At 40.7% G+C, this 21725-nt stretch overlaps 1 protein-coding gene across 2 annotated transcripts in view; it reads right to left on the bottom strand.

Moving 5' to 3' along the window:
- Positions 1-21725, bottom strand: part of LOC122076842 (ubiquitin carboxyl-terminal hydrolase 26) — a 61532-nt gene that overhangs the window by 18970 nt on the left and 20837 nt on the right. For both annotated transcript variants that reach the window (XM_042642430.1, XM_042642431.1), the window contains exons 5-9: positions 17567-18324; positions 6658-6766; positions 831-1012; positions 459-743; positions 177-384 (exon numbers count right to left, since the gene is read on the bottom strand). In XM_042642430.1, coding sequence (XP_042498364.1) covers positions 177-384; positions 459-743; positions 831-1012; positions 6658-6766; positions 17567-18324 — 1542 coding nt within the window. The remainder of the gene's footprint in view (positions 1-176; positions 385-458; positions 744-830; positions 1013-6657; positions 6767-17566; positions 18325-21725) is intronic.

The raw sequence follows: 21725 nt of genomic DNA, 5'->3' as shown, positions 1-21725 counted from the left end.
ACAAAAGAATAATTTTAGTTTTATGATAAGAACTTAAGTAGACCCCAATTCTTGGGATTTGGGAAAAATAAGCAACTTGAATTCAAATCAGGCAGCAAGGTTTGATGAGCATCTTGGGAACTCAAATGTTTACTGGAATACTGTGTAAAAAACAAAGTCCTGCAGAAGTGACTTACCATCTCACATTTAAGTGTATCAAGTACACCCTCCAAACCGTCTGGTTCAGCAGGTGACAATATATTCTTGCCACTAGCAGTGATATAACTTCTCCACTTTGTCAACCATGAAGACGGCAATAAGTAATACTTACAGCCGGGAGAAAGAGCAATACTCTTCCCAAGAGCTAACTTCTCATGATTCTGACGCTGTTTAAGTTTGGATGCCCTGCAGTATTGACATTAATTCAAGCAACTGAACAGCAAAATTAGCTCCACATTTCTGAAGATCTTTGAAACTACCTGAGGCTATCCTCAAAGCAAGCCACCTCTGTTAGCTCGACTTTACATTGAGCACAAGTTTCTGAATCCGCTGGAAAAGTTGAACAACCCACAACATCATCAGGTTTTACAGCATTAGAACTTTCAAAGAAGAAGAGCCAGAGACTCTCAGGAACCAACAGACGCTTAGCCCCAGCAGCTTGCTCCGGCAACAGTAATCCATGAGGGCATCTAATTGAAGCTGTAGGTCCCGCATCTGCTTCACATGGGGAATTTACATTCTTTTTGCGTAACCACTGTAACAGCCTATATAAATGAACCTAATCACATAAAAAGATAAAGACGATGCCAAAATTTTTCACTGGCAAAAAACAGGCAATATGAAAATGATACCATGCTCTGGATACATAATATAGAGTTCCATCTAGACCCTTTCCAGTAAGTGCAGCCTCTGCAAGCTCCTTCATAGATGCTCTTCGATCCCTGTAGTCCTCAGCACGAACTGTAGTGTGCGCTCCATCCATGAGGCAATCAATGCAGAAGTCACAATTGGCTAGTGTCGGCCCCCCACCATACTAGATTTTTAAAGCAGGGTAGCACATTAATAGCCACAAACAGAGGGGAAAAGACACAGAAGAACGGCAAAGAACAAAATAATTTGACATACAAAAAGCGAATTTGGGATGGCTACATGGATGCAAACAGTTACAAAGTGAATCAAATAATGGACAACTAGTGATGCAGTGTAAGACCAGTTCAAACAGGCCCCTTAATGGTCCACATGGGTATGGTTTAACCTGCCCAAACCAAGGCCTATTGTGGCCATCGGTTTAAGCAATGTTCAGGCCCATATTTGGGCCTATGTTGATGCGGAACCCAGGTTGAAATACCCTATTGGGTTCGGTAATGGGCCTACCTCGATAGTAAGTAAATCAAATAACAATGCCAGAGGTAATTTTGTAATTATAGGGAAATATCAAGCCTCAAAAGTAAGATAACAACACTTTGGATAAGATCAGGAATTATTATAAAGATGAGTTTAGTTCAGGAATTGCAGGAGATAATGAAATAAATAAGAACCAAAATAGCATATTTGAAAATAGATCAATGGGGCTTTATTTATTATTTCAAGAGCTCATCCTCTTAACCCACAATGAACAGAAAACCAGTGTAGCAGGAAACCACTTTAATTCAGAGATCTCGTCCTTGTGAGATCTAATTGACTGAATACTTATAAGCACTAAATCACAACACCTACCACTATTGAGGAGAGGTACCTAAGCACCTAAGCGACCAAGAGCACCCAAGTGTTATTTTGTATTTCCCTTTCTTTTCTAACATTATTTAGTATTCTACATATACCCTTTTATCATAAAAAAATCAACATTAAGCGATATCCAGTAATCAAAAATCAACATTAAACCACATCAAATCATCAAAAATCAACATTCAGATAAATATTTTTTCTTGGTCTCTAGTAAGTTTGATTGGTCAAATGGCTTTATTTTTACATGAGACTTTTTGTATTAGGTAGAGTACAAAACCGGCTTTCCAACAGATCCAAGATTGCTTAAATCCGAGTTATATTGATAAAGTTATGTTTCGGTCAAACTTATTTTAAAGAGCGAGAAAGCTATTAAAAATCATCTAAATGAAAATAAAGGTATGAACATTAGAACAAAAGATTATTTTATCACATTTTTTGCTGTTAGCAATGTTTACCATGATAAGATTTTGAAATTTATAGATTCAGTGAAAACCCTAGCATTTTAAAGTAGAAAATTGCCCTACAAGGCTAGAACAAAATATCCAATTTTTGTTCTTGAAATGGGAGGTTGACTTTTTATCCTTCTAGAATTTGATTTTTAAACTATTTTTATTTAGACTCAACTAGGGGTTGTTTGCTTATTTATGAATATCTTAAGTCAACAAATAAGTCCCAAACCTGGGCTCGACTCCTCTTACCTCCTTGGGGCCACTCACACGTGACTGCTTAGTGTTCTTCACTACATGAGTGAAAGTTGAATGATTCTCATTCAACCCCAGTATGACCCAGTCCACACTATTGTGTGGTCAGTATGGGCCCATGGGACTAGTTAGGCCGAAGGCCTTGATACCCGTCATTAGCAACAAAAAAAAAAAAAGTGCCAAACCTTGGCCAATACTATTTTGAGGCACCTTGCAACTAAGCAACAGCCACCTGGACGCCAAGAAAACCACATGAATGCCTAGGCGACGCCTTGACAACTATGTTCCAATCATCAAATATCAACTGAATGGTGCACCCTGAAACCATGGATTGGCGGTAAACATTACCAGTGAAGATACCAAGCTTGGTTATCACAACAATAAAAGTTTTAGGACATCTACTACTGGCATTGGAATCTCCTTTGATGGATAAACAAGCACCCAATGTACAAAGAGGAACAAAGAAGGGGTGAGGAAGGATCAAACCAACTTACAAATGTTCGACAATACCATGAAATAGGGGAAGTGTAAATATGTTTCAAAAGCTTTAAGGAAAAGAACACAATAGGGAGGAAACAAGAGGTCGTACCTTAGCAAGGAAGAAGAAGAGATGAGAGAAGAGGAAGAGGGACCGCACAAGCCATGCCACGCAGGAGCTCCAAAACTCAAATATTAAATCATTCAAATCTAAATCCCAATAGTAGGGTATATAAAGAAGAAACCCAACATGAAAAGAAAACTATTCTAGTTCGGAAACTCAAAACAATTAGGAAACTAAATCCTAAAAAATATCTCGTACTTTTTTTTGGGGTAAAGAAATATCTCCTACTTAACCTACCCCAAATAAAACAATTACACGTTAATCCCAAAATATAAATAAATAAAATGCTAAAACTATACTACTAGACCAAAGACCTGAATTTGGATCCGGTTCTATATAAATAAATAAAATGCTAAAACTATACTACTAGACCAAAGACCTGAATTTGGATCCGGTTCTCGGACCAAGTTCCCGACGGGTTTGGGCTGGTCCAAGGTAGCCCTCCTACATCATGTGTGTTGATGTTATTTCAGCCTACTGGGTCAACTTTATTTCTGCCCAAAAATGGCCACAGTTAGGTGGGCCCCAGGGACAGCTTGTGTGGATGAAGAAACTATGGAAGATTTAAAAGATCTAGTGGAGCCCATAATGACCATTGCATGGGAGATAATTCAGGGTATAGTCAAGGGTTGCATAAAGATATATTAGAATATCTTGTGGTTATTGCATGGGCCCCACCTGGACAGCCGGCATGGAAGAGTGATTGCTGAGATCTTTCAACATGTTTAGATTCCATTTTGTAACCAAGTCTAGATTACTTAGTAGTAGTTTATATATTTCAGTTTTCAGATTTTAAAAGTGGAGTTCAATTATCGTAACAGCATATTAGGAAGTTTCTTTTGCTGATTAACACTCTCCCATGCATGGAAAGTCCTCACTTTGTATTTGAATTTATCTTATAAATAGAAAAAAGGGAGAATATACCATCAATTTTGGCAAAAGAAAGTTTGAGTCTTCTTCAATGGAGCTGCAAGTTGTGGTGAAAAAAGGTGCATCCCCAGGTGGTGAAGCATAGGTTAATTGGGCGGCGAAGCCCTTTGCTTTGGTATACAGTAGTGAAGTCAGGCCAATCCTTTCCCCTTCTTTATTCTTCTTCTTTTGGCTTGTTCTCCAATTGATAAAATAGTTCTAAATCTCGGTTAAACTTCAAGGTTTCAACCGAAATTCCCCAATTTCAAGCAAGGTTGTAATGAAACCATGTGTTGTGTTAATGGTTTTAACCAGTTCCGACAATATTTCACACAGTTCAGTAGTTCCAATTAGCATCGACCAATTTTGACCAGGTTCGAGTCTTTTGATCAGCCAATGACATGTCGATTTTTTTCCCAAAAGTACTTAGTTTGAACCAGGTTTTGCAGGTTTTGAACAATATCTCGGTTTCAATCTGGGTCGAAACCTGCCTTGAGATAAAAATTCTGATCCCTGATCAATACTATGTCCAACAGCATGCTGCAACCATCCTTACTATCATGGGTCTCATATCCAGGTATTACTAATGCTTAATTAACGTTCATTTAAGTGGCTACTACTGTGTTCATGATCCTAATCTGTTTCTGAAGTTTTCCTGCTATACTACATGCCTGTGATAGTCTGTCTTCACAGCATCATATAATAGATTCAGTCCTTAATTTCTGGCCATCTAATCACTGGATTAGTCTCTTCTTTCAAGGGTTTATTCCACCATATATAACCTTCCTTCGACCTGACATTGGATCCCATATTTTTTTCTGGATTTGAAGTTATATGAATTCTCCCATCACCTTCTATGTCTGTCCCTTACTGTATAATTTATGTTCCTACCTGTTTCTCTCAATTTCGACCAGTGGATAAACTCAAAATTTTAGTGCATAATCAACCCCACTAGACCATCCTTCGGTTATAATATCAGTCCCATCTACAGGTTTGATCTCAAGTCATTTAACCTCCTATATTCTGTCCACAAATTATTGTAATGGTTCACTGCGATTCTAACCTGTGTGGTATTGCAGTCCATTAATCTTTCCTACAGTTTATTGGTTTACATCAACTAGTCATTTTGAACTGTAATTGTTCCACCCACCCTACGAACTTGTACTCACCACATCTTTTGCAGCCTTACCATTCAATGTATTTCTGGGAACTTGTACAGAAAACGAATAATTGATGATATTTATTGAAGGTAGTGTTTCCTATGGGGTAGTGAGGTTTCTGCGCGGAGGGACCAATGGGAGCACACGAGGAAGCATCCACAAAGATATCATTTTCCATTTCTTGGGGGGCAAGCTGGTCATTCCCCACCCCCCCATATGTCTGGGAGCATGGGCCACACTCTCCCCACAGAATTATTTTTCCCTTTATCTAGTGCATGATGAAAAAGCCTTTGGCATAAATACACTGCACAATCTACTTTTTCTTAATAAATGCGGGTTATAGAAAGAGATGTCAAAATTTTGGCGAAATGACTCAAGTTTTGACATGAGTTGAATGAAGCCCTGTGTGAAACAAAGGGAAGTGATGCGGATAAGTCACCAGTCACCTAAAGGGCTTATTTTATTAGAAATAAGCCTCGGCTTGGGTTATATAGGTGTTGGGCCTTTGTATCCATGGCTTATAGTTGTAATAGGCCACTTTAATGGCCTAAAATATGGGTAGAAAGTAGGAAAACAAGATTTACTTCATTAGTTTAGTTAGAGTTCAATGCCTTTTCATCTTCCAAGACAGCATTAAGTGCGTTCCCATTATTAGTATTCTATATCTAAGGGGCAGATTTCTATGCCTAGGATTTGTTATATATGTATGGGAAATTCCAAAGGAGTTTTGGAATTCTAAGAGTCTCTTTTAATGTCATTGTGCTGTACTCAAGATTTCCACCTCTATATAATGCAAACCCTGGCTGCTATCAAAGGCAACCAACGAATTTTCAAGCACTATCTGAGTATTTTCTCGTGTGACTCAAGAGGGCTGAGGTGAGACTCCTACAGAAGTACAGAGGGGCACAACCACTCTCATCCTTCAAACACCATAACAGCAGAGTCAGAACTGAGCCAAATCTGACCCCAAGCTATCCAGCACCTACCACTATTCTCTACCACCATTCTATCTTGGCATGCTAGACCTTTAGGTCGGCACCAGGACGTCCAGATTTCGGCAAAATATCAACTAATTCCATGGCCCACTTTCTCTTGAGAGCCCCAGAACTAAAAAAAAAAAAAAAAAAAAATACAAAACAAAACAAAATCAACGTGCAGCATCCACTTCAACTTCGGATGGATTTGAAGCATCATTTGGCCAAATTTTCCCAAATTTCAAATTTCCCATATATAGGGCTTCTGTGATGAACTTTGAGGACTCTTCAGGTAGAGGATGGCATGGCCATCATATGTCGTAAGGCCCGAAGCTAAACTACCACTTTGGACACCAGCTCCCCCACCCCCCCCCCCCAAAAAAAAAAAAACAATGATTCAAACATGTGTAAACATGCAAAAATAGGCAGTCTCTGAAGTCTCAAGGCCCAAAATTCGAAATTTAGAACCTTGGCATCAACTATACATGTGAGCTTATCAGCAGGCATTGAGTTACACCAAACAAAAGCATAAATGTTTCTGGATGATATATAAGTGTGCTAATGTACAAGTGAGACATCATTGATGAACATAAATCATAAGTATATACCTTAGAGAGCAACTTGGTCCAAGCATTAGCTGACAATCGCTTCATGATGCTAACCTTTGAGACTGGAACTCTACCATGCAAGCACTGAATGGAGGTGTTGTCAAGGACACTGCAGGGGATCACAAAGTAAGCAATAATGCCCTTTTTTTTTTCTTTTTTTTTGAGGGAGGTGGGGGAATAGCAGGTTCCTGTCAATTACAGTATACATTATATGATAAATGTTATGCAAATGTTGATTAGTTTGCTTATCAAAATGAGAGAAAAAAAAATTGAACAAAGAACTAAATATGATAAACATTTGATGAATTTAAACATTCACCACTGGAATCTTGTTAAGAAGCCCCTGACAGAATCCAAAATTCAAGCAAATAGTTGTAGAACAGGGCTCAAACTCATGGTATCACCCTGGCAGTATCCTATTGTAGAGTTGGTAAAGAAGAATCCTCTGATTAGACGACATTTTGAGGAACAGCTAGAAATCAAAGAGGCTTCAATAACCTAGCACCCAAATGCAACTTCAAATAATTCAGAATAGTTTCCACATAGAAATATTGTTTAACATGAAAATGTTTATATAACAAAAAATCGAGAATGTTGTTTAACAGGAAAAAATTTATATAAGAAAACATCGAGAATTATATCAGATAAACAACAAGGACCACTTATCCAATAGTACTCAAAAAATAACTTTTTCTTGTGTTTGCAATGCTAAAAATATTGAAAATGATGAAAATGAAAGTAAATTAAAACTGCATTTCCTCATGTTTGGCATAACTACGATCAGGGTCCCACACATTCTAAAAATATGATCATAATCCACCTCTTAGAGGGGCATTAGTTCAAGTCATGAGAATACATCTCCTGACCTCCAAATTTGTTTAACATGACTATTTCACCCCTCTTTTTAGTACCGTCAAGACTTAGCCATTCAGTCATTCTTTAATGAAGTTCTTTTGCTCAACTTTAATAATCAAGCTAGCTTGACTAGAAACTAAGGGTTACAGTTTTTTTATCTATACCTCATCATGTAATGGGGTGAGTGAAGGCTATCATAAAACTCCCATGATAGGGAGACTCCCCCTATCGTGGGAGACATAAAATTGTACCCCACAGTAATGGAGGTTCATTTTTTTAACACTCCCCCTCAAGCTAGAGCATCTCCCATGCACAGCTTAAAACATCTCTTCCGGAAAGCAAGAATGAATAGAGGCTTGGTAAAAACATCACCAAGCTAGTCAGCAAAGGACACAAACAAAGTGAAAATCAACTTCTTCATGACAGCACTTCTCACAAAATGACAATCAACTTCAATGTCCACAGTTCTCTCATAAAACACCAGATTACTTGCAATCAAGATGGCTGCCTAGTCTTTTCCGGCTGATGGCTCCTCCCCCCCTCCCCTTCCTCCTCTGAGGCCGGCCTTCATAGCTCCTCCCCCACCCCTCCCGTCTCTTCTGGCATCTCCCCTCCTCCCTACTCTTCCTTTATTCCTTCCAATCCCCTGGTAAACACTTGGAGCTCTCCTTCCAAGCACTCTGTCTCCCCCCATGCCGATGGCCTATCCTTGCATTTTATCCCTCCAACCTTACTGGGAGAATCTCCTATTGCAAAATTCCCTAAGGGCCTCCTTGATTCCTAAGCTTCAAAATGGTCCCCATTTTCTGGGAAAGAGACCTCCTTTCCACCGGGTCAAAACCTCTCTTTTGAAACAATGGAAACCTGCTGGACCACGGCTTCTACATGTTCAAGGAGATAAAGTCCGCTGCCTTGAGGGTGGTCCTTGGCTCATGGGGATAAAACCCATTTTCCTTCGCCCTTGGCATTGCCGGCTACTGCTTAACCATGTGGATTACTCTACCATACCACTTTAGATCACCTTGTCTAGCTTCCCACTTCACTTCTGGTGCTTGAAAGGCCTGAGTACGGTAGGCTATGTTCTCGTCAAGCCGCTCTGGTCTGATGCTCAAACTAGCCACAAGGATAGGTTGGCTTACGCCCGTAATTGCGTGGAAGTCCCTGCCTCCGATGCTCTCCCTTCCTCTATCACTGTTCATGATAGGGAAGATTTATGCTTCCAACAATCGGTCTACTATGACTGGCATCCCCCCCCAGTGCCTCTGTTGTAAAGTCTTTGGGCGTGATATTGTCGTCTGCCTCCCAAGGTCTTCGACCAGCAGTCCTGAAGACGAGATTCCAGTTCTCGATGGCCTTTCCTTTCAATGTGACCGTCTATTATGTCGGCCTCTAACCGACGGCCTTTCCTCCCTTCAATGAGAGGTTGAAGGCTCAATAGGCGGTGGAATCTTCCGCGTCCCCTCGCCTCTGATGCTGCTTAGCTACCGACGGTCCCTACTGTTCCTTTAGCCAATGGACAAAATCGTTTCTCGATGTTGCAATCTGATCAGGATGATTCAGACCCTTTGCCTCGACCAGTCACTATTGATATCCCTTCTCTTATACCTCAGGAAGCTCCCTCTGTCGTTGATAGCTTATCGAGCTCTTCAGACTAAGAGTCCTCTGGTGATGACTCAAGCTTTGCATCCTTCTATGACAATGGATCCTTTTGAGTTTGAGTCCTCTAAAGAAGTTTCCCCAAAAATTGCTCCTTCTGGCGAAGCTGAGGATCCTTGGGTAAAATCCTCCTTGTATATGGATGCCCTCTTTGTCGGCTCCACTTATGTTGCTTGGACCCCAGTGCCAGTACAAACCCTTCTTGTGGGTTGGAACCCTCCGCCCTCCCTTTATCCTTAGCCCATCCTCCTTAAACAAGTTCGCATGCCCATCTACATCTATTCTCTTGGCTGAGTCGGCCGATACTTCTGCCTCCTAATCTTTTGAATCCTCTGGCTCAGCCCATTCCACCTCTTATAAGCCTGTCTCTCAACCCACCAACGTTACCCATGCTCTCTCCCTCTCCTCCTTGCCCGTTTCCTTGGACCCGACCCAGCAGCCTTTCACTAGCCTTTCGCCTTTACCCATTAAGTCTGTAACTTCGAAGGTTCCTCCAAGAATACTCGTTTGTCCACTACCAAGCAGCCCCTTCCACCGCTGCGCCTAGCACCCCCTTGTCCTACCGAAGAAGCAGAAGTTCCCATCCTAATATTGTTCACGCCAGCTCCCCCCTTCTGGAGCTTGAGATGCCTTCTTCCCCGACCACCCGATGTCTCAAGGCCTTGTCTAGAACCTTAGGGGTCTGAACACCCCTCAGAAACAAGTTGTTGTCCGCTTACTCTTTAAAGATTTTCACCCAGCCTTTTGTTGCTTATCGGAAACACTCATTAAAGAGCCCTCTTTTTCTCGGGTAGCCTCCTCCATTGCCCTTGGTTGGTCCTTCCTCACCAATCACTCCCATCATCCTAATGGCCGGATTTGCTTCCTCTGGGATGCCTCCAAGCTCACCGTCTCCCTCATTGCTTCCACCTCTCAGCTTCTCCATTTATCCATCTCAAACACTGTTGGTAGCTTCTCTTTCCTGTTTTCAGCCATCTATGCCTCCAACCGCATGCTTGATAGGGATATTCTTTGGAATGACCTGTCGCAATTTTGCTAACGAGGATGGGTCACGGCCTTGGGGTATTTGTGGGAACTTTAATGTGGTCCTATACGCTCATGAAAAGCAAGGAGGGGGGCACTTGAATTTTGCAAACATTAATGCTTTCAATGAATGCATTTAGGACCTTGTTGTTGATGATCTTCGTTGGTCCGGTATCAATTTCAATTGGAATAACAAAAGATCAGGATCTGCCAACATTAATTGTAAACTTGATCGGATGCTGGTCAATGAATCTTTGCTTTCTTCTTGCCTTTCCCGTCATGCTACCTTTGAGACTCCCACCACTTTTGACCATAGCCCCATTTTCCTCTTTATCCACCTTTTGACCCTAAACCTTTTAAATACTTTGACATTTGGTCCTCCCACCCAGGCTTTCCATCTATTGTTCAAAATGCTTGGCTTAAGCCTGTTCAAGCTTATTCAACCCCCTTATTGGAAGCCCTAAAGCTTTGGAATACTAATACCTTTGGGAGCATCTCTTCTCTTATTGCTGATTGCAGGAATAGGCTCCCTTCCATTCAGATTCAGATTCAAGCTGACCACTTGAACACCTTGGCTGAGGAGGAGAAAACTGAATCTGCCAATCTTGCATCCTTATTGGGTCGTGAGAAAAGGTTCTTACGGCAAAAGTCTAGAATTAACTGGCTGGAATTAGGGGACTCAAACTCCTCCTATTTCCATCCTCAAGCTTACCAATTCGGATGGCATGCAAGTTACCAAGGTGGAAGAGGTAAAAGAGGTGGTTGTGAACCATTTCATGCAGTTGATTAATCTGCCCCTACCTTGGCTGTCTCCATCCCGAAGGCTTCATCAACAAGTTCATCCCCGACAATATGGCTCAAATGCTTTGGTCTATCCCCACTGATGGGGAAATCTCAACTGCTATTCTTTCTCATAAAGCTAGCAAAGCGTCAGGTCCTGATGGATTCAATACGAGTATTTTCAGCTCAGCTTCGGACATTATCAGAGAGGATTTGATTAAAGCTATCAAGAGCTTTTTCTTCAACCCGAGTCAGATCAAGGGTATCAGCCACACATTTCTCTACCTCATCCCCAAAAAAGGAGCTAACTCTATGAATGATTTTAGGTTGATATCCTTATGCAATCTCTTGTACAAGTTCATTGCCAAGATCCTTGCCATCCGCATTAAGACTGTGGTTGATTTCCTTGTGAGAGACAACCAATCAACTTTCATTCCAGGAAGAAGTATTGGAGATACATTCTTCTTTGCCACGAGATTGTTAGAGGATTTGACAAAAAAAGGCAAATCCTTGGCTGCACTCATGAAGATTGACATCCATAAGGCTTTTGATTCGTTGAGATAGGACTTCATTATTTCGGTTCTCAACCAGATGGGTTTCCCAACTACTTTCACAAGCTGGATTTTTCACAGCATTACGTTCCCCCGGTTCTCTATCTAGGTTAATGGCAGTTCAATTGGTTATTTCTCCTCTTCTACAGGAATTAGATAGGGATGTCCTCTATCTCCGTATATTTGCTACCTTGCTATGGAACTCCTTTCTAGAAGCTTGCAATCTGCCACAGATCAAAACCTCATCTCCCCTATTCCCAAGTGCAAGGTCATCAAGCTAACCCACCTTGCTTTTGCTAACCGATCTGATGATTTTCTACAAAGCAGATGGCTCCTCTTTAGATGCTATTATGCATCGTCTGGATCTCTTCGCTAGGAAGTCTGGTCTCCATGTTAATCCTAGGAAATCTCTCATTTTCCTGTCCAGAATTTCAGATGATGTTAAGTCCTCTCCCCTCAAGGAGACTAGTTCTGTGTTGGTTCCCGTCCAGTCAAGTACCTAGGGCTGCCTTTAATTCCTGCGAAGCTTGCTGCTCAACATAGCACTCCTATGTTGGATCTTATCAGGAAAGCCCCTTCAGTTATGGAAAGGAAAGATATTATCCTTTGCAGGACGATTAGTGCTTGTTAGATCTGTTCTTCAAGCTTCCTACATCTACTGGTCCGGAATCCATCGGTTACCCAAGTCCAATATCTCAAAATTGGAATCCATTTTTGCTGCCTTCCTTTGGAAAGGATGCGAATCATCTAGATTCCTTCGTCCTCTTAGTTGGGTTGTGTTTGCCTCCCCAAAAAAGAAGGGGTTTTGGGCCTCAGATGTATCAAAGATGTCAATTGTGCGGGAACTTTAAAGTTGATCTGGAAAGTGGTTTCTAAGAAGAAAAGCATTTTAGTGGATTGTGTCTACTCTTATCTGCTTAAGCAGGATTCCTTTTGGACAATGTGTATTCCCTCCAATACCTCCTGGGTGTAATGCAAGATCTTCTCCATCAGAACCATTGCGACTTGATCTATTTCCTCCTGTATTTGGGACTGCTCCACCACCTTTCTTTGGCTTGATCGTTGACATCCTATGGGAATCCTCTCCAATGTCCTCAGTGCTCGCAGAATCTACAATTCTGGGCTCCCTAGGCATGCTATGGTTGTAGACATCTTATCTTCAGGATCTTGGACTCCTCAGGCCCCTTCCTATTCTCAGATTGCCGAAATTTGGAATAGCTTGCCTTCCCTCCCTTCTGCTGGTCAAACAAGAAATGATAGAACTTTTTGGATCCACTCCTTGAATGCGCTCTTTTAGTGCTAAGGCTGCTTGGGATTTAATCAAATCACATGGGAATCCGAAACCTTGGCACAAGCTCATCTGGTTCAAGCATTATAATCCGAGGCAAAGCTTCACGGCCTGGAGAGTTTTCTCGAAATGCCTCCCTACGCAAGCTTTTCTCATCTAGAGAAGGATCCTTGTCTCCCCAGTTTGCTATCTATGTGATTCTAAAACTGAAGACGTTGAGCATATCTTCTTTGCCTGTCATGTCTCCTCTTCTATTTGGAAATTTGTCCTCTCCAACTGCTGGCCGTCAAGAAGAAGAATCCTTCCTTTTCATAGGGAGTGGATATGGATGGATATGACATTCCAAGGGAAGACCATTTGCGACATTGTTGCCAAGCTTGCGGATTGTGCTTCTATTAACCAAATTTGAATGGAGAGAAATCATAGGAAATGGACCTCCAACTCTCGGCCGCTTGGAAGGATTTGGAGCTACATATTCTTTGTTGTTAAAGCTAATATCTCTAAAGTTGCTACCACTTGTTCCCCATCCCCTAGAAATTGTCATATTGTAGCTTCCTGGTAGCTTCCCAGTTCTGTGCTCAGGATCCCAGACTCTTCTTGAGATTTGGGGTTTTTGTCTTGTATTTCTCCCTCCCCTTTTGGGTTCTGTATGCATTTTCTTCTCCTTTGGTGATGAATTACTTGTTCACCCAAAAAAAGACGGCTGCCTTATTATCACAAAACAACTTCATGGGCTGAGTTATTGGAAAACCCAATTCTTAAAGTAACAATTTCAACCACATCACCTCAGATGTTAAGTTATACAGCATTGTACAACATATACTACCAACCTAGGGTCCGAAGCCAAACTACCATTTGGGTGTGTTTTTACAATCTAAGGTTTCACTATGTTTAGAGGGCCCAAAATAGGGTTTCTCAAAAGCTTTGGGACCCAATTTTGGCGACTTAGGCCTCAAGCCTCGCAGTCGAAACCTGCAGCCGAATTCAATCGAAATTCGCAATTACATGAAATATTTCAGCTTCAAGCTAGAAATCTGGCTCAAAACCATATCTTCGAACCTTGACTCTATTATATAACCATCCAATGTTGAATTGATGATTACATGCTCGTGTACCCGTGAACCCGTACCCTGTCAAGGTTAATGGTATAATAACAAAGCACTACAATGCACACATCACCGATGCATAAGAACTTGAATTAGATACAAAACCCTAATTAGATTGCTCAGGGCCCATCCAAAGAGGGGCAATTTCATACTTGCAGACAAATGCTGGGCCCTATCAGAGAGTGAAAACAGAATCTAGGACAAATAGAACAATAATTTCATAAAGAAGGGTTTTCTGAAATTAAGTTTCAGAACAGGAGAGTAACATACGAACAAAATTTGAGCTGCCCTATTTGTACAAAAAAACCATCTTCTTTTACCTATGGACAACACCCTGTTTGCAGCCTTCTCAAACCAGCCACCCATCAACCTGTTCCACTAGCCCAACTAAGCATCCATATCCCACGACATTTAACAATTAAGTACCTAACTCTGACCTGTCAAACCAACCAACAGAAACCCCAAAATTTTGGTTTTAAAATTCCAAAAGTTAAACTTGGCGAAACTGACGGAACCGATGTGGAACCTGATTAGGTTCCCACACTAAAGAGAACCTTTTGAAGCCAAAATGTGCAAATTTTGTCATCCTAGAAGAACTGATACACGACATTTCAAATTGAAAAAGGAAGAATCAAGGGAGATCAACTCCTTTTTTGCAGCCCCAAATATGAATCGTTTAGTTGACATGAATCGTCCAATTATGCAACTCAGTAGATTAATCGTGTGATTCATATACAATAATTCAAGCCCAATAGCAATTCACAGGGTTTTATGAGTTGCGGGGGGGGGAACAGAGGGTTTCACGCCCTCCCCATCCCTATCTCTGTATCTCTGAGGACAGGCCACTACCCACAAGCATTACCTCTATCTATCTATCTATCAATCAATCTATCCATCCATCCATCCATCTATCTATCCACCCATCCATCTATCAACCTATATATATATATATATATATTCCTCTCTGATGAAAATGAGCATGAATGAATACTTCTGCATAAATGGACTGACTGGTGAATAACAGTCATATCACTCCAGTCTTAAACACAAAATCCTAAAATCCTGCGGAGGGATGTAAACAACCAAATATCACACATGATTAACACAAACATCATTATGTTTGCTACCACATTACGTTTTCTAGGCACATAGGCAAACCTGTCATAGGATCAGGCATCAATTCCTTCACACCTTACAGGCATCAATTCCTTCACACCTTACAGGCATCAATTTCTTCACACCTCACCCTTTGCCTTTTAGAAATTCTCTCTTCTAGTCTCTTATATGCGGAAGTACAAAAAATAAAAAAATCTCCCTTGGTAGTGTTCTATTGGCGCACGTGGATTCTAGAAGTTGACACTTTTACTGCATGGATATTCTAAATCACATCAAAATCAGAAGCAGTGAATGTTAAAATTCGCATTGAGATATACTGCACTTGAAAGGAGGAAGTCTGCAAAGGGCCAAATCCAGTATTGCCAGGTAGAGCAGTAAATTGGACCAGTTAGCCCAACAACAGCAAGAGCTCCAACTTTGTACTTGGCAACCTCGTTAGATCTCATTTTTCCACAAGCAGAAGAATGAGACAGAAAGTGGTTCGCAGACAAAGCAAAATGCAAAGAAGAAAATTACAGCTTACCCCAGCCGAAATCGCAAATAGTTCCCGTCTCGAAGGGAGACATACGAAAGACAGGACACTTCACAAATAAAATACTTTCATCCATAATACCATTGCTATAGAATTTATGTTTTATGGACATTGGTCAAAATATTTAAATTTTGGAAAATGAGGGACCCCCGATCATGGTCACATAAAATGTGAGAGACCCCAGATGCAATTCACCCAAAAGGAAATGATCTACAGTATAAAAAGCTATTACCATACAAGAACACACTCATAGTTCAAGGATATAATTATTGGAAAAGAAGAGTAACTTAAAACTCTGATGGCCTTCCTAATACATCAGTTTATCATCCCAGGCTAATATCTTTAAACTACTAATCCCAAATTTAGCAAACCTTCTTAACCCCATGGGACTAGCTATGAATGCTCTCCCTTTTGTTCTTCTCTGGAAGGTGGGGTTATGGTGTGGAGAGATGAGGAAAAGGAGAGAAGGGAGGAGGTGCAGAACATTTGTCATTTCTAGTTGTCAAAGCGACCCAATCACCCAAGGCGGTGGGGTGCCCAAGCGCTTAGGTGACAAGGCGTCAGCCTAGGCGTTGCCTAAGTGACCAAGGCACCAAAGTGTTATTTTTTTATTTCCCCTCTTTTCTAACCTTATTTAATATGCTACATATACCTCATATCATAAGAAATCAACATTACGCCACATCAAGTCATCAAAAATCAGCATTAAGCCACATAAAAAATCAGTCAGCATTTAGTCAAATAGAATCAACATATAGAGATATTTTGCTCTATAAAAAGTTTGACTGGTCAAATGATCTCATTTTTACATGAGACATTTTGTGTTAGGTAGAACACAAAACCAGCTTCCCAACAAATCCAAGATTGCTTAAATTGGAGTTGTATTGACAAAATTATGTTCTGGTCAAACTTATTTTAAGGTGTGTGAAAGGTGTCAAAAATCACCTAAATGGAAATAAAGTTATGGACATCAAAACAAAAGATTATTTTACCCACTTCCGATTTTCAGCAATGTCCTACTATGATGAAATTTAAGGAATTTTCAGATTAAAAAAAAAAACCCCCACATCTGAAAGTTGAAAATTGCACTTACAAACAAAAACTAAGTTTTTGTTCTTGAACTAGGGGGACGCCTTTTTATCCTTTTGAGATTTGATTTTTAAATTACTTTTATTGAATTCAAAAAGGGGGTGTTAGCTTAATATGAAAATCTTAAGTAAATGAAATAAAAAAGCATAAATAAGGGTTAGATCAAGTGCCATACTAGCTAGACAAAGTACCAAACTAGCGAGACCAACGCCTTACACTAAGGCGACAGTCACTTTGAACCCCCTACAAAACCGCCTGCACGCCAAGGTGGCACCTAGTTGACGCCTTGACAACTACTAAATTGAGTCAATAAGTGTCAGACCAAGTGCCAGACTAGCCAGACCAACGCCTTATACCAAGGTAACAGTCGCCTTGACCCTTACAAAACCGCATGGATGCCTAGGCGTTGCCTCAACAACTATTAAATTGAAGTGGTGGGGCCTGAAAGGTACTTGAGCATACTCAAGAAGTAGAAATTAAATCGCAGATTGTGTCCATAAAGTAAAAATGGCATACCAGTGCACAAGGCTCCTGCATGTGCAAGGCCAGGGGGTGTGGGCGAAAACTATGCAGCCTTACCCGATAATGTCGAGAGGCTATTTCAACCAGTTGACCACTAGGTCGCAACATTCGTACCTTACCGTTGGACCAAGCGCACCCCTTATTGGGTCCATACAATATGGGGGGAAATTGAAAAGGAGTTGCTCTTCTTGAAACATAAAATTCTATTTAGCCTATATTTATTAGAATAAAAATTTGGACTATTGTACATCCACACTTTAGATATGTTTTGACTGGCCTACTACTATGTTCTTGATTGACACACCCACACCCATATAAAGTATAAGTAACTAATTCACCTAACATACGAAAAAGTAGGGGAAAGAAAACATTTAGAGGACCACATACTTACGGTGGGGTAATGCTATCAGCCCACTGGCGAAGCCAATCTGCGGAAATCCAAAAGTATGGATCCTCAAGAGAATTAACAGCAGCTTCGGAAAGAATTGATTTTACTTCTAGTCTCCGTTCCGTGATCTTCTCCACCTCCTTTTCCTTCTTTAGCTTATACTGGTGGCAAGCATCAACAAATGATGAATTTAACTTATTTATCTCTTCAGCAATATGCAAGGGAAGAGTATTATCATCGCTTTTGGAAACCAGCTTTCCATCTATTTCAACCTCAATGGTGCTATATCTTGTGCAAGGTTTGTCACCGGCCTTCTTACTACTTCTACGGTTATACATCAGCATGTAAGCATCAGCTGATGAAAATGTCTCTGTATGGCAAACAATATTCAAATCTGACGGTTGCATCTGATCATCACTTGAGTGATTTCCATTCACAGCAGAATCAGCAGATCTATAACAAGACAGGGGCACCAACGGCTCAACCCCAAGAAGTTTAGCAGTTGAACTTGAGGATCCTTCTCCAAATGGGTGATCACCTAATTTTAAAACATGCTCATCATCAAATTCCCACCACTGATCCATATGTTCATCCCTAATATGTGCCACATAATGGCCACTATTAACAGCTGTACCCTTGTGAATCAATACCGCTGACAAGTCATATACTAGATCCGACTGAGATGGTTCAGACAATCTCCGTCCCATATCCAGTTTTCTAGGAAAACTAAATACAGATGTTATCTTTTTCTTGGTTGTGGTCTGCAGAAGAAAATGAACAAAAATTAGTTCAATGAAAGCTTAAAAGTCATACCATGAGGGGATAGCAAAAATCTACTTCTGAAAAGCAAAAAAAAAAAAAACCCTCCCAATGGATTTTTTCCCTTCCCTTTCCAAATAGTTATACCAACAAGAATAAAGGGATGAAAGTAGGAAAGTTAATTGAGTCCATCAACCATAATTATCAAGGAGACGAGGCGACCAAGCCGATGGAGGATGGTCAAAAATCAAGGCGACACCAACAAGGTGATGCCTAGGCGACCAAGGCGCCAGTCCAGGCTGAGCCGCATTGACGCCTTGCTAACTATGCCATCAACAATCTCAAATAGCCATAATAACATATGGGAACACATACCACATAATTCAACAACACTGCACCCCATAAAACGGCGTTCTAACGTCTTAAATATTTTTCTAGTTATTTTTAGGGTAAATCACCTCTACTTCCTCAAGTTTCTGACAGCATCAGATACCTACTAATGCAGTAGCTCTATCAAGGTAGGACCGGCATGACCCAATCTAGGAACCCAACCGAGACAAACCGGTCCCAAAACTGGCTTTTGGTTCAATTGGGCTTTATAGGAAATAATATTGTATTTTTTTATTATTGGTCAGCTACGTAGGAGATTTGATCCCTCGAAGTTCATTCCCAACAGACCCTCTATTGCCACAAATCGAAACCCACACAATACCTGATTACCTGGTTGTTACAGTATTGCATGGTACTGTTTCAGAGAGGATATTTCAGTTTTCAGGCTGCTCGTTCATGCAATTGTAGACTGTAATCAAGACATTTTAGGGTTAACTACCTAATCCCAAAACTTTGGCTTGATTTGAATTTGGTGTGAAGAACTCCATCCACCAAAAAATCGAGAGAGGTTGCTGCTGAGATATTATTCTTATCATGGGGAAGAACTGCCCTTCCTCTTTTTACCATTAAACCCATATTTTATTTTCAAGTAAGCCCCTCATCTCTTAAGTTGTATGTAATTATTTCAATCCCCCTTTGAATCCTCACGTCGTATTTTTACTTTTAAGTAAATTACTATTCTGCCCTTGCTTTGTTTACGTTTCCTAACAGGGTTCTGAACTTCATGAAAACTACAGAATCGCCATCAACCCTATTATTTGAGTTGTTTATCATTTGCGCAGGCCCATAGCGACCCATAATCAAGGTTTTTTAGAGCATATGGTTGCATCAATTGGCAACAAGACAAGACAAAATTCGTCCTCCATACCCTAACCATGGTTGCCAATAGTAAGGTTATTTAACAGCTCAAGTCCCATGAGGAAAACCTAGCATACTATGCTCATCTCACAATTCACTGTGGGCCTGGGTGATCACACTAATGTTCCTAACCTTCAGATTATCATGTGATTTCCGCAGGCTTCTATTGATCCACTAACACAGTTATCAAGGAGTTTAGGTGCCTTGGTCAAGTGACTTAGGCTCCGTTTGGTATCGTTCTAAAAAAACGTTTTTGGAGTTTTTTCGTTATATTGGAACGAAAAAACGGAATCTTCTGTTTGGCGCACTTATGGTCAGTTTCTGTTTTTTTGGAACAAAAAGTGAAAAAAAAAACTGAAAAAACGAGATTGGACGGAACTCCAAAATGGAGTTCCGTCTTCCCAGTTTCGTTCCATTTTACCAAAAAAAAAAAAAGTTCCTGATAAAAATCTGAAATTTTGAAACACCATTTTTTCATTTAAAAACTGCATTTTGACACAGAAACTGAAATTTTTGTTTTTTACACGAAACGGTTTCCAGAAACGATACCAAACGGGCTCTTAGTCGCCTAGGCGGTGTCGCATTGCATCTAGGCTCCTTCCAACGCCTTGCTTCACCTACATCCTGTGACAACTATGTAGACCGGTACCTTCGGATAACGGAAAATTCCCATCAAATCTGGGGATTCTTCCAATTCCATCCCTCAGGGGCCCCGCCTCACTCTGCACCACCATATGGGGTTCGCCGACCTTTTGACAATGCTCCCTATGGAGCTGAAAGAGAAGTCAATTAGATATCTTTAATTTCTATGGGGATAATAATCTAGAGCAATACTTAAAATGGATTCACAGACTGGAAACATTCTTCCGATGGAAGAGGTTGACTGAGACCAGAAATCTTTTATTTGTTAAAGCCAAACTGAAGGGTACACTCGAGTCTGATGGATCAAATACCACAAACAAAATCTGACTTGAGGCATCGGGCTGGTAAACCACTTGAGCTGAAATTCAAGATGCCATGACTAGTGATTTTTACCAACTGACCACAAGCAACGCATGCATCTTAAATTCACTAAGCTGAGATAGGACAATATGACCGTGGATGAATATGTGATAAATTTTACCTTTTAGCCACTAGGTCTAATTTTGAGTAAGATGAAAAGATCTTAGTGGCACAGTTTCAGAATGGCTTACACCCTCAAATCATCTGCATTAGTTTCCTGTCGACTGCCTACGATGGAGGACCCCGTATAAGTGTCGTATCAGAAAGAGGACAATCTGAATGGCCATACAGTTAAAAGAGCATTCCAATCACTTTCTCTAAAGGTCATAGTACAAGCAAGCATCATCACCAGAGAAATCATTCAACAAGCCTAAACCGCCCTTATTCTCACCCTTGTGGTTATGGTTCAGTCAAACGTCCTTCAAAGCCAAGGGCTAAAATACATTTTCTAAAACAAAGAACTAATGCCTACAGCTTCGGAAAAGCAACTGAAGAACAACATAGTATATTTGGACGCAGAGCGTGAGCATGAACCCAGTTAGGTCAATGACAATGACAGTGATGGAGAGCAGCAACAGCCTTGCTACGTTCTTCGGCCACTTTTGGCTAGACACAAGGTTTCTAACGAGAATGACTGGCATCAAAACAGTATTTTCCAAACAAGAGAGACACAACAACAATTTATGCGTTATAGTAATCGACAATGGTAGTTGCAACAACATCATTTCTGAAAACATCATTTGCAAGTCGGGTTGAACAAAGAGCCGCATCACAACCCCTATAAAGTTGGCTAGGTGAACAACACCATTCTTTTAAATCAATTATAGGTGTCTGTTCACATATTCTAATGGTGGATTGATCGATGCAGTGCTATGTGACGTTCTACCTCCAAAGGTTTGTCACATCCTCCTTTGGTGACTATTGTTATTTGACAAGGTACAACATTTTGGTTATGAGAACACTTATTGCTTCAAGCACGGTGGCCTAGAGATGAAGCTCCTTGCCTAATGTAATAGCACCGTCGTGGATGGACTGACACAACCGGATTGAAGACCTAAACCAAGGTGAATGGGACCCAAACCCCAAAGGAGTCTGAAAAGGGATTACTTGTTTATTTAGCGGAGGGATACTTGTAATTGTTTATTTATTGTGT

Source organism: Macadamia integrifolia, chromosome 4 (assembly GCF_013358625.1).
Source record: "Macadamia integrifolia cultivar HAES 741 chromosome 4, SCU_Mint_v3, whole genome shotgun sequence".
NCBI classification, from domain to species: domain Eukaryota; kingdom Viridiplantae; phylum Streptophyta; class Magnoliopsida; order Proteales; family Proteaceae; genus Macadamia; species Macadamia integrifolia.
Note: the sequence above shows the minus strand (reverse complement) of the source record. Positions and strands in the feature narration are given on the sequence as shown.